The sequence below is a fragment of the Colobus angolensis genome, unplaced genomic scaffold (genome assembly GCF_000951035.1).
Source record: "Colobus angolensis palliatus isolate OR3802 unplaced genomic scaffold, Cang.pa_1.0 Scaffold190, whole genome shotgun sequence".
In the NCBI taxonomy this organism is placed as follows: Eukaryota; Metazoa; Chordata; class Mammalia; order Primates; family Cercopithecidae; genus Colobus; species Colobus angolensis.
The window spans coordinates 7911782-7925506 of record NW_012115044.1 but is presented as its reverse complement, the minus strand read 5'-3'; the positions used below and the strand labels follow the sequence as shown (position 1 = coordinate 7925506).

The following is a 13725-nucleotide window of genomic DNA, read 5'->3' as shown; positions in this document are numbered from 1 at the left end:
AGAGCATCTTGGAGGTAGTGAACTCCTCATGTCCTAGAAGGTGACCAAGCACAGGCTGGCTATTGGTAGAGAGGCTTCCTGGATTCTTTAGGAGGCTGAATAGGGGACTCTAGGCTCGGCAACAGAGCGAGACTCCGTCTCAAAAAAAAAAAAAAAAAAAAAAAAAAAAAAAACAAACCCAAATAGAGCTACCATTTAACTCAGCAACCCCATTACTGGGTATATTTATACCCAAGGAAATATAAGTCATTCTACCATAAAAACACATGCCCATCACTGGTGGACTGGATAAAGAAAATGTGGTACATACACATCATGGAATACTATGCAGCCATAAAAAAGAATGAGATCCTGTCTTTTGCAGCAACATGGATGGAGCTGGAGGCCATTATCCCAGGTGAATTAATGCAAGAATCAAGACCAAACACCCCATGTTCTTACTTATAAGTGGGAACTAAACACTGAGTACACATGGACACAAAGAAGAGAACAACAGACACCATGGCCTTCTTGAGAGTGGAGGGTGGGAGGAGGGTGACAACTGAAAAACTACTTATCAGATGCAGTGCTTATTACCTGGGTGGCAAAATAATCTGTACACCAAACTCCATGACACGCAATTTACCTATATAAGAAACCTGCATGTCATATACCCCTGAGCCTAAAAGTTGGAAGAAATAATCACTCTGCATCCCACAAATATGTACAATTATTATGTGTCAGCTAAAACTAAAAGGAACACCGAAACAAAAATCCCTCTCTCATTGCCCCGCTCCTTTTGCTCTCTACTGTAAAAGCTTCAGGGAAGATCTGCTACACAAACTTGTGTTGATGGTACTGAGGGGGTCAAGGACAGGTGGTGTAGAGGAGAGATGGAAAAGCCAGGGAAGCAGAAAGGCGAAGCCAGAGGATACAAGCTCCCTGCCTACACTCCCATGTCCCCTACCACCTGCAAAAAAGAACTGTCATCTCCCTAAAGAAATGATACTAGAAGTAGTCCAACATGTTAGGATAAAAAGTTCTATTTAAATCTTAAAGGACAGTGGGAAAGCTGGGACACTTGTTCAGCTGACACTTGAGATACACGAATATAGTCAACCACATTCAGGGAAACCAAGTTCCTCCATCATCGCTTATGGGCTGTTTGTGGTGATGACTCTAGCTTTCCTAGGGTCAAGAGACACAGTGACTACATGTATCTACCAACCTTGGATGTGAGCCTACCCTTACTAGAGCTTCAGAGGCTAATCGGCAGGGCTGCCATTTTTGGTCCTTCTGTCACTGTCTCTCCTCACCAGATCATTTTGCCACTCAAGAGACAAACCTATCTGATAAAGTAATATAAATTCTTGAGTCTTATTAGATGTCACTGAACGGGGGATAGTTACCTATTAAATTATATCTTCCCATTGATTTTGAGTAATTTAGAGATGTTTATCCAAAAAAATGATAAACTCTGGATTTTTTCATTTTGCTTAACTGAGGGCCTACTCACCTAAAAATCCTAGCATTAACCTAAAAAGACCTTGCTTTTGACACTCTACTATTTCTTTCATTAAATGTGTTTGATTCTCTTTCAAAATAAAAATATCTTTTTCATAACAACATATTAAGATCACTGTAATTCTCATCCCTAATTCATATATATATTTATATATATATACCTACCTCACAGATGTATTATAAAAGATTGAATGAGTTAACATATATAAAGCACTTAAAAGAGTGTCTGGCACATAGTTCACTATATGTTAGCTACTTTCTCCTTCACACACACACACACACACACACACACACACACACACACATGCAATACACACTCCCCTAGAAAAACTGAATCCAATATTTAACACATTATGGATATCTTTTCCTCTCAATACATTCTTTTCGGGGGAGGGATGGGATCTCATTATGTTACCCAGGCTAGCCTTGAACTCCTGGCTCACACAATCCTCCTGCCTTGGTGTCCTGAGTACTTAGGATGAAATACAGATTTAGTGAGTGTATCTATCTTTTTATTCTAATTCAAATACTGCTGCAATGAATACCTTTATCTCCATATTCACTTGTGACATTTTTTCAAAACACGAATTCTACATACATACGAACACACTCACAAAAAAAGTTTAAAAAATTAACTACATTTTAAAAATTAACATCTGATTACCATTTTATTTAAATTAACTTCTAGAACTATAAAAGTTTAAAAAACAATGTTTAAAAGATGAATAACATTGCTTCCTGGTCTTTTGGCTAAGATCAAGTGTAAAAGTTGAATATGTATACAAGGTACAAAGGTATCTTACTGCACAAAAAGTTTAGATCCCATATGATGCATCTATTATTTAAAATATGACTCATAAAAAAGTCTTTAACATTTTTTAATGGGAAGAATATTCATTTTAATATGCTCCAAGATGTTACAGAGCTTAAAATGAACAAATTTCAGTCAGTATAAAATAGATTTATTGTCAACATTCAGTCATTAATACAACCCAGGTAAATGAAACATCACTCCATACAAGGCTCATATATTCTTTACACGTGTACTATAAAATGATAAATACTTAAAAATTACAATGCAAGGAAAAATACTTTAAGATATACAATTGTTATAGACCCTTGTGTGAAAGTTCTTTAAAGTTCTGCCTTAGGGAAAATACCATGCTACATATCAGAACCCAAAATAAACTGTTTCTTGAGGTTACAATGCTCAATGGTATACTGGATGCACCCTAAAATACCATGTCTGACAAGAATCAAAAGAGAGACAGCCTTCAATGATGTTTAGAAAGAGGGAGAGTGACAGAGACAGAGAAGAGTAATCAATTATTCTATGTTGATTTCTGCTGGAATGGCCTCATTAAACAATTTATAGCACTGACAAGAGGTCTGTACCCAAAGGGAACAAAACCAGGACCAGTCTCAACTTTATATAAAGGATTTGCAAATCAGACTAACTGATACAGTTCTAAGGCACTGTTCAACCTTTTGAACACTGTTTGTCACTCTTCAACCCTTTACACAGACTTCTCGTCCAATGTCCATGTTTTTCTAGTTTCTTCCTAAGGGTTTACCAGTTATACTTTCTGTTTTCTATCATCCCAAACCCAAACCAAAAGACATTAAGCAACACAATTAAATCTACCAGTCTGGTCAGTTCTAAAGACACAAATTCTGGTTTAGACATTAATCATGAGACTCAAGTATATCTATCCCCCTTCCACACACACTCCCACCTCCCATTACATATTGACCTATCTCAATTTTGAGGAAATGTTCAAATTCTAAGCAGGTTTCAGGATTTTTCACACCAATCAATGATTTGACTGTTGGCAAGCTGCTTTGGTGGGCAGCAGTATAAGAAATTGTTTGGAATGCCTGGCTAGAACAGATAAAATGGATGTGATCAGTGAATTATTGTAACCTATTGTAGTAAACAGATGGATGGGAAGGATTTACCTTATGAACTTCCCTCATTCATTTCAGAAGGGAGAAAATTACGTCTTAATAAGGCAAGAAAAAAATTAGGTAAGAAAATACAGCACTCTGGGAGCCTGAGGCAGGCAGACCACGAGGTCAGGAGATCGAGATCATCCTGGCTAACACGGTGAAACCCCGTCTCTACTAAAAATACAAAAAAGTAGCCAGGTGTGATGGCAGGTGCCCGTAATTCCAGCTATTTGGGAGGCTGAGGCAGGAGAATCACTTGAACCCAGGAGGCAGAGGTTGCAGTGAGCCGAGATTGCACCATTGCACTCCAGCCTGGGAGACAAGAGTGAGACTTTGTCTCAAAAAAAAAAAAAAGAAAATAAAAGAAAATACAGTAAAATATTAGTACTGTAGTGACAGCAAGGAAGGGTAGGATTCCCAGCACCCCACCTTGCTGGGAAAGTTTCTGGCATAAAAGTCAAACTCTCTACCATCATTCTTTGCACAAGGATCACCATCAAGAGGGGCAGAAAGCCACTTAAATACTTTTCTTCAAAGATGAGACATTTCTTTTTGAACTGAGCATTAGAGAAAGGAGAAAGAAGTAGGGAAATCTCACTCAAAGAGGTCCTCAAACATGCGTTGTCCCATGGCTATATATGCTTCCTTTTCTTCTGGTGTCATCTGGGCCACTAGCTCTGGCCGTTGGCTCACTTCACTGTAGGAGAACGGACGGCCAGCCACCATGACAATGGGGTCATCTGCTACTTCTTCAAACTCGTCATCTTCCTCTTCATCCTCTTCTCGTTTATGTGCAGCCACAGCTGCCGGACGGGGTGGAGAATCATCATCTGACTCACTGGTCTCGCTTTCCGAGTCACTGCCATTGGCAGTGGTCACTGGAGCGGCTGCCCCCACTGAACCAGCCATGGCAGAGGAAGTCTTTTTCTCATGAATGAGCAGTGCTCGCATGACCTCTTCATTATCATCAGGCCCAGCACGGCCTTCCTCACGCTCCTGAAATGCATCCATATCTATGCCCCCTGGGGAGTAAAACTCAGAAAGTCAATAACCTTAAATATAAATGGCATTTCTTTATAACACATAGATAATATTTTAACATATTTAAATGACACAATAAAATAACAGACTTCACTGGTTCTATTTTTGAGCTGCTATCCATAAAATATTCAAAATATTTCTTACAAACTGGAGCTTAAGTAGTATAATGGTCAAGTACATCAGCTTTAATAGTATTATAGCATAGAGTTGAATCCTGGTTCTTCTATATACAAGTATCTTGGGCAAGTTATTTAATCTCTAAACTTCAATACCTTTTTCTGTAAAATGAGGTGAGAAAAGCATCAACTTTTCTAAGATTCTGGATAAAAACATAAATGATAATGTCTATGAAGAATCGACTCAACTCCGGTGGCTGGCATAATAGAAAATCAAAACATGGCTTTTTATCTCACTCAAGGTAAAAGCCAAAAGCTTTGCAATGGCCTATAGGGTCCCACATCATCTGGAATCCTTCCTGACCATCTACCTCTTATCTCTTTCCCCTCCTCATTCTAGTCTAGTCACAGTAGCCTCCATGGTATTCTTTGTACATATCAGACACACTCCTACCTCAGGGCCTTTGCACTGCCTGTTCCCTCTGCCTGGAATATTTTTCCTTTAGGTGCTCACACAGTTAACTCCCTTCCATCTTTCATGTCTTTATTCAAATGTTACCTTTTAAATGTATCCCATCCCTACATTCCCAATGCTCTGTTTTTCCCCCATAGCACTTATTTCCTAACATAATGAATAACTTACATCTATTGTCTTTGTCATCCCCTTTCCAAGGGTGTAGGTTTCACCACAACAGATATTTATCTTGTTTATTCATGGATATATCCCATTTACCTGGATAGTACCTGCCACTCTGTTAGGCACTGAATAAACATTTGACAAATGAGTGAATAAATTTGAGTTTTATTTTCATGAAGCAAACTGAGCATACTTCAAACTCTTTATAAAGAAAGAACCTAATTTTAGGAATGAAGCTTCTTTCACCACACACCTCCTATCATTTTGTGTACATATCTTACCTGATATACTGCAGATGAAATATTTAAGAAAACCATCTGCATTCTGCATTCTGATACTACTACCAAACATACTGCCATTTAAAATATATAAAAAGATTAAAAGTATTGTTTGAAACCTGACTCCCTAATTCAAATCCTAACACTATTTAGCTGTATGTTTTGGCCAAGTTATTTCATCTCTCCACTTCAATTTTCTCAAGTACAGAAAGGGGGAAAATAGTATTTACTTCACTAGATTACTGTGGGGATTAAGTGAATGTCTGTGAAGTGTCTAGAATGAGCCTGGCACTTAGAATAGTGTTGTCTATCTATCTACCTACCTATCATCATCATCATCATCATCATCACTATCACAAGAAGGCACAGAAATGGTCAATTCTGACTATGGATAAAGTGAAAACATCTTTTCACTAACACATTAGAATGAATTAGCTAAAACCCTGAATATTCTAGAAAGCACAGAACTCCTAAAATGAGATACTGGGCAGGTGAGAGACAGAAAGGGAAACAGAAACAGATAAGTTAAAAGTTTAGGTCAGAGAAAAGGGGCTTTTGGTAACATGACTGTCAAAATGAGAGTTAAAATCAAATTTAACTACTTCAAAATATTGTCAAAGGCTGAACCTCCTCCCTAGAGCTTACTGCCAATGCAGCATTACAACAGAAAGAAAAGAAGGTCAGGAATGCATGCAAGCCTTTAAAACAATAATTGCTCCTAAAAGAATGTTCCAAATAGTTTAATAATATCAACACAGTATTTTGATTAATACTTAAATATAAAATTAGGGACAAAGAAAATTAGTTTTGTAAACTAAATTAAGTCACACGTAACAGATTTCTGACAAGGGTCTTGAGAGGTTTGGAGAAAAAAAGAATTATTCTGTTACAGATGAAGACAGAAAACAAAAAACAAGGATAAATGAGTGAGCAAATTTCTGTATGGTAAAGTAGAAACAGTGGTTCTAGGAACAGTCTTTTTCAACAGAGTTATAAATTACAAAGAAGATGTATACTGGGAAACTATATTCACGGAATTCATGCTAAACAATTGTGGGTACTGAAAGGCCAACTTGCAGCAAAAAAATATAGGAAGAGCTGAAGGTTGTATACGTGGGCAGAAAAGTAGCAGATCTATTTCTAATTCAGCAAGTGCAAGAAAATCTGCCTACAGAAAAATAATCTAAAATATACTGAAAGATATGATCCAAGCTATTGAATTCAAGGCAGAGAAGATCCTAAAAAGTACCTCTACGTGTTTCTAAAGTTTTCGGTCTTAACATGCTTCCAGAACCAAAGCAACAAACAAAATCTCAAGTAAAAACCAGAAAGATATACTGGAAATAAAACTCAAATCAATGGTGAATCCATGCATGAACAACATGTATCATTCTGGTCACAATGTCTCAAGTAAAGTATATTACAATTAGAGATGGTCCAGAAAAAGACAAAAATAAACAAAAATGGTAGGAGGTGGTAACAGTGGAAAAGAGAACTGTTTAAGGAAAACATAATCAAAAGGAATTAGAACTTTCTTCAGTATGGTAATGAGAACATGACTGAAGTTAATACAGTTGTGAAAGATATCAACATGACTTGAAGTTTGAGGAAAATCAAGTGTAAGACCCACTTCATACATTCATTGGATAGAGTCTGCTCTACTATCAAGACACTTAAGACAAATTTAGACATGACAATATACTATCCTATTTTATGTTGAAATAAATACTTATAAAACTTAAGTAGACCAGATAACTTATTTAAGGCCCATACGATTCATATTCTATCATTCTAGGAACTGTAAACTACAATGTCAAACTTATGAGCTTAATATATAATGTTGGTTAATAATAGTTTTATTTTATTCAGTTTTCTTCCTAAGTTCAAAGAAAAGAAGGCTGCTTTAAGAACAGGCAAGAACCAAGTTGGAAAAAACAAATTTATTAAATAGTAGTATAGCCTAACTACTGTATAATCTAAAACAACTTGAATCGAAATAGCACAACAGGCTGGGCACACTGGCTCATGCCTGTAATCCCAGCACTTTGGGAGGCCGAGGCAGGCGGATCAGTTGAGGTCAGGAGTTTGAGACCAGCCTGGACAACATGGCGAAACCCCATCTCTACTAAAAATACAAAAATTAGCTGGCCATGGTGGCTTGCTCCTGTAATCCCAGCTACTCAGGAAACTGAGGCAAGAGGATCACTTGAACACGGAAAGCAGAGGTTTCAGCAAGCCGAGATCGCACCACTGCACTCCAACGTAGGCAACAGAGCGTGACTCCATCAAAAAAACCAACGTGGCAGGCTAATCAGTGAGGAAGAAGGAAGGTCAAGTATGGTTGCCTTGGAAAATTTTTTCTTATTAAAATTAATATATCAAAGAGAATCACAGTAGAGGTATTAGCTGCTTTACCATCACTACCAAACTCCACATTACCTTCATGGTTTCTAGTACATACGTATACTAAATGCTAATACTGAAGGGAAAAGAGGCTAGGAGAAAGGTCAAAAAACAAGTGGTTTTCAGTTACTGATTATTCTTTGGTACTAACAGACCACCAAACTCAGGTGATATGTTAGTAACCTGAGTTTGGTGATATGTTAGTAACGATCTATTAACTTGGGAGTAGCGGCACATAGATTGTTAATACTGATAAAATCCAGCCAGAAATAGAGACACCTTTCCTCTCTACTTTCCAGCTTGAGTCGTCATCCATTTTCGCCTCCCATTTTCTACATACTCGTAAGCTATCATCACTCAAAGTCCTGAATCCAGTAACTTAGACTAAAACTTAAAAAGTAAAATCTTGCAGTTCTCTAACTTCTGAAGATTAGTATGCAATTCTTAACCCTTTATGGCTCAGAAATTTCCAAAATCCTCTAGAACAAAGCTCTGCTAACCGTCTTGGACTGTGAGATTGCTCAATCCTTTACTCATGTGGTCTCTTTGTATATATTTCAGGTAGCACACACTCCTTGGTATTTATGAAGAGACAACATAAAGTTTGGGGGAGTGTATAGTTTCGGCTCCCAATTCAGAAAAATTAAATGCATATAAGTCAGGGTAATATAACATTAAAGAAGAGGTGAGTATAGCTACCTTGAAAACAATAGATAGCATTTTTCCAATAAATTAAAATGATGACAATTTTTCAAATCCAAAGTTGAAAATTTAAAAGGCTATTTGTTATTTTCACTAAGTTGAAGGGCAATGCAAGTATACTAGTTGGTTGGTTTTTATTGCTCAATTTCTTACTTCCTAATATAATGCAATTAATTGTTCTGTAGAACAGATCCAGAATCGCCCAGGCAGCTTCCCACTAAACCAAGTTCATGTTCTACTGAACCTAAGACATATCCATTTTGCTGACTTCTACTCTTACCTTCTTTCATATCTTCAGAACTATATGCCCCTTGGACAGTGCTTTCTCTCAACCAAATGGGCCTCTCTTTGGCAGATTTCCCTTCCAGTGAGGCTCGATGAAGATCTTCTTGGTCATCCATGTTAATGACAACATTCTGAGTGTATAAGTCCTCATAGGAAGGACCTTTGGTGGCCCATGCTTCCCGGTGGTGCCCACCTGCCAGGCTAGCAGCTCCAGCAGTAGTTGCTGCATGGTCCTTGCTATATAAAAAGAATAGAGGAGTATAGGAGGAAGAAAAATTAATGTCTTGATGTTGGAAAAGAAGGGCAGCTGGGGAGGCAATTACTGAAATACTGCATGTAAATGCTATTTAGCAATCATGCACACATGCTTCAACAATGCCAAGAAAGGGCTTCTAAACCTCAGGGTAAAAGGTGCATGTGTTAGAAAAACACATCATATTTATATTTAAGTTCCTCAAACACAGGATCCTCTGGTGTATATAAATGACTGAGGTTTTATATATTTAAGATGTTTCAATAAATCTATTAATACTTGGAGAAGGAGAGAGTGATATGGTGACATCATCTACTTAAAGCCACTAGTCTGGCAAAAATCTCTCCCAGTATTTTGTTTAAAAAACAAAAACAAAACACACTGTATTTTTAAAAATGTTATCTCAGCTCAACCCAGAATAATTCAAAGTGGTTCTATGTGCTTTTTCCTTTCTTTTATGTGCTGATCATGGAAAAAGCTGGAAAACTATTCTACAAAGTTTGACCTCAAGTAGTGTTCTTCTCCGGCCATCCATGGAATAAGGTATAATCCTCTGCAGAGACTAGCTTCTTTTCTATGGAGTTGTATCTTTCTATCTCCACATCTATGCTGATACTCTGTATCCATCCCCAACCAGATTCTACTCTGCAGTAACAATGGTCTGTTTCACTCAGTCTATTTTGTTTTGCTTTTTACTTTTACCACCCATGATCTTTTTTGTCTGTTAGCCTGTTCCAAGTCTGATCACATCCTTATCTTCTAGGCACTTATGATCCCACCCACCTCTGTGTTAGGCCAAGTTTTCAGTATTTGATGGTTCCCCATTTTATCTGCCTGTTTCACTCTCAATCTGTTCCAAATTCTTTTGAATATCCTGATTCTCTGAGCTCATGCCTTTCTCTGCCTGCTACTGATGCTTTCCACCTCAACTTCTACATATGCTTCTCCACCTCCCTCTCTGTCCAGACAGCTATTTTTTATCCTGTAACCATCTTCAGGTTTCTTGAACTGCCTGCTCACTCCAAACCTTTTGGATGTTTCTTTCAGTGTCCATGACTGACCTGGCCTCACGTCTCTCCTCTATTTTTCGTCCATTTTTCTCACTCTTTTCCACAGATCCTGAATTATCTCCTGTGTGGAGCGCCGACTCATTCTGAATCTAATAAATACTTCATTAGTCTTTCCTCCTAAGCCATTCACTATTTGGCCTTCACTTTTGTCTTACTTCATCTCTGCTTACTCCCTTACTCTTCACTTCTTTCCGGGTCCACTTCTTATCTACTGGGGTTTTTTAACACATACTTAGCTGAGGTCTGTGTCCGTGTATCTGATTAGCCCATCATATCTTTCCCTAATTACACTGTTTCTGACCATCCTCTGGAGGTAAACTTGGGCTTAGCTATCCCACCTATCCTGTCCTACCTCTGGATATCTATAGGGCCACTGCTACTTGTGCAACAAAAAAATAATGTTATCTCCAGTTGTCCAATCCACACTGATCCAGTCATTTAATCCATGCCTTCCAGGTACTGCCTTTGCATTCTTTTGATTATTCCACCTCTGTTCCCAGGGCTACTTTGTAAACCACTTTCTCCCACAGCCTTTTTCTTCCCGGTGCCTGTTCTACCTGTTCCATGTCTCAATCACTTCTTTTGCCTCCTCACTACTCCTACTTTCTACCAGTTATTTGCTCTCTAAGTCTAGGACTATCAGGCATCTCTCTGTAAACATATCCAAATCATCTTTTTATTTTTTTGCTATATTCTGAAGTCTTATGCTATAATTGCAAATGCAAATAACTGGTTTCTCTCTGCTATTTCTTTCTGCATTCATTGATGTTACTTTGTGTATCATTTCTCATTCATCTCAATTTAACCATTAACTGTCCCTAGTCATTTTCCATCTTCTATCTGTTCTGTGTGGTCTTTTAAAGGCTGTGTTGCTGCCGTCACTGTAATATGATGCTGCTTACTTTGTACAGGTTGGCTTTTTGAACTTTTGTCTCCTTCAGCATTCACTTTTCTTTCTCTTCTCTCTTGGTCTGATCTGGTTTTTTATGTTTCTGGGCTTACTCTACATTCTGGCCTCTCCTCCTGCACCCACTTGTCTCTCTGACTCCTTTCAATGCCTCTTCTATCCTCAGCCAACACCCCCATCTTGATGTGCTGAGTCTGCTCTATATATCCACCACCCCAAAATGTATCTCCCCGAGTTAGCTAACCCCACCCGGGAGAGACAGAATAGGCATATTTCTCTGATCTGGCCAACCACATCCTTATCTTTCCTTGATCCAGACTTAAATGACTCATTCACTCTGAGGTTACTGTTTCTCTTTATATATAATCCTGAACACAGAGTTTTTCTCTATTCTCTATCTTTAGCATTGACTACAAAGACTATCTCATGAAGGTATGAGGAGTACTTTGAGAAAAACAAGAAAGCTAGAGAGCAAGAACAGAACAATTAAAATAAATGTTAACGCAAGAGTACTTTTAAAAAGTCTTTTGTTTTCAGTATTCTGTCACAGAAATTCAAGATGGGTTTTATTCCAGTGTGAGGCAGCAGACATTTGACCACAAGTCAAACAAATTTTAAAATCTGGAACAATTTTAATTGAAGATGACAAAAATGACAATTCATGTTTGAATTTTTTTATATTATTTAAGAAATTTTAGAACTTTTAAAAAATATAACTCCTATTCAGAGATGAGAGGGGAAGACTATTTCAAAACTAAATTTTTAAAGATCTTTAAGGTGTTAAGAGATGATGAAAAAGGGAAGGTTACTAGCAAAGAATTCCACTTTAGAAAGATAGGAAGATTTTTATATATCATCAATAGGTTGACTTGCTGAAAGGATAGAATTGTCCACCAACTCTTGGGTTAGGCCTACTGACAGTTCTGCAGAGATAGCCCCTGGTTTCTGATCTAGGGACAAGCTACAATTTAACTGATTACAGATCAGTGATCAAACTAACAATATTGCCACTTATTTAAAAAAAAAAAAAAAAGCTCTCATCTCTGAGCACCCATACCACTCTACTGATGCTTCTTCTCTTGTACTGAGGCAGGATGGACTATTACATCCTTGGGGTAGGATGGGCCATTTCAAAACTTTATACTCCTGTAGTACAGAAAGGCCAAATCAGTATCACCTCCAGGATGTTATATCCAAGCAGTGGAATTTGTCAAATGCTTTGGTGGGGATATTATAACCTCGGTAACATCTTCTAACCTAATGTTTTTTTTTCCTGACCACATGGAAACGGTTTTACTTTGGTCTGGCTGGCAGCTCTAGGAACCCCATTCTGTCTTTCTTGTCTGCCTCTGTTGGGTATCCTTTTTTCCTGATCAGTTTATTTCCTCTACTTCCTGGTTCTTCTTCATCCCTGGAGTCACCATCATTCCTGATGCGAAGAAGGTGACTTGATACAGAGAGCTGCTGTTGGGCCTCTGGTGTCACTGTACCACTAAGACTTGTCTCAGGCCTGCAGTGAGTGGGGGATATCGAAATAAAGATCCTGGAAGGGGAGCTGGACTGTGGTAGGTGGAGAACATTAGAGACAGGGAGTCAGTGGTGGTGGGTGACTGAATGCTATTGTAGTGGAGAAGCATCTTGATAAACAGGACAAATAACTACAGGAAGGAGAGGAAACATCAGAATAATTCAGATAGTATATTGTGTAGGAAGCAATCAGATAGTACTGACGCATACTTCAACATGAAATAATCCCCCCCATAAGCTTAGAAAATTTTGTATTTTTGTAAAATCAATTTCCCTCATAAGCTTGTATGTTAGAGCTACAATATAACTTAAAAGGACTGAAAAAGATACAAAAAGAAATAAATTCCTTTTTCAAAAGAGGAAATCCTTTTCTTATACAAAAAGAAATAACCAATACCAAAAGTTAAAGCTATCTGTGATACAGATGTTATTAGTTTCCTATCAACTGTGGCTCCTTTCTTTCTTTGCTTATTGGCTTTATTAAAATACCAACGGCAATTTGCTCCAAAGAGCTCTGGGACCTTCCCCAGTCCTAGAAGGTAAACCTTAACTAGTCTAAGTACCAGTCATGTGATCTCATTTCCTTTGCCAGCTGCTGGTTTAGAAATACGCATATAAAGCAACTGTAGCCAATGAGACATCGGGGGATAAATAGAGTATCCTAGGGGGCCCTCTGGGAAACCTTTCTTCAGTTTTAAAATAGGACACAAGGAAGGGATGGTCCCTTTTTCTGCATTTGAACATTTTCATCTGCATGTGATACCTAGAAATATATGGCCATCTTAGGCTAGCTCCCCTCATGGTTCCAAGAGGACAATCAACAGGCTGAGTTCAGCAGCGTATAAAGATGGAACAAATCTAGATCCCTGAAGATATAATTGAGCTGTGAAATTAACCAGTTTTGAACTGTACTACTTCAGGACTTCCAGTCATGCAAGACAAATTTTCTTACTGTTCAATCTACTTCTAGACTGGATTCTAATTCCAACTAGAGTTAGATATTCTGTTATCACAGGCAAAGGCATCCTAACTGACACATGGTACTGGATTAGA

At 38.0% G+C, this 13725-nt stretch overlaps 1 protein-coding gene across 2 annotated transcripts in view; it reads right to left on the bottom strand.

The window, feature by feature from the left end:
• Positions 1-2152: 2152 nt before the first annotated feature.
• The window catches only part of GTF2E1 (general transcription factor IIE, polypeptide 1, alpha 56kDa), a 37819-nt gene continuing 26246 nt past the window's right edge, over positions 2153-13725 (bottom strand). For both annotated transcript variants that reach the window (XM_011940655.1, XM_011940654.1), the window contains 2 exons: positions 8911-9152; positions 2153-4475 (listed from right to left, as the gene is read on the bottom strand). In XM_011940655.1, coding sequence (XP_011796045.1) covers positions 4048-4475; positions 8911-9152 — 670 coding nt within the window. In that variant the 3' untranslated portion in view covers positions 2153-4047. The remainder of the gene's footprint in view (positions 4476-8910; positions 9153-13725) is intronic.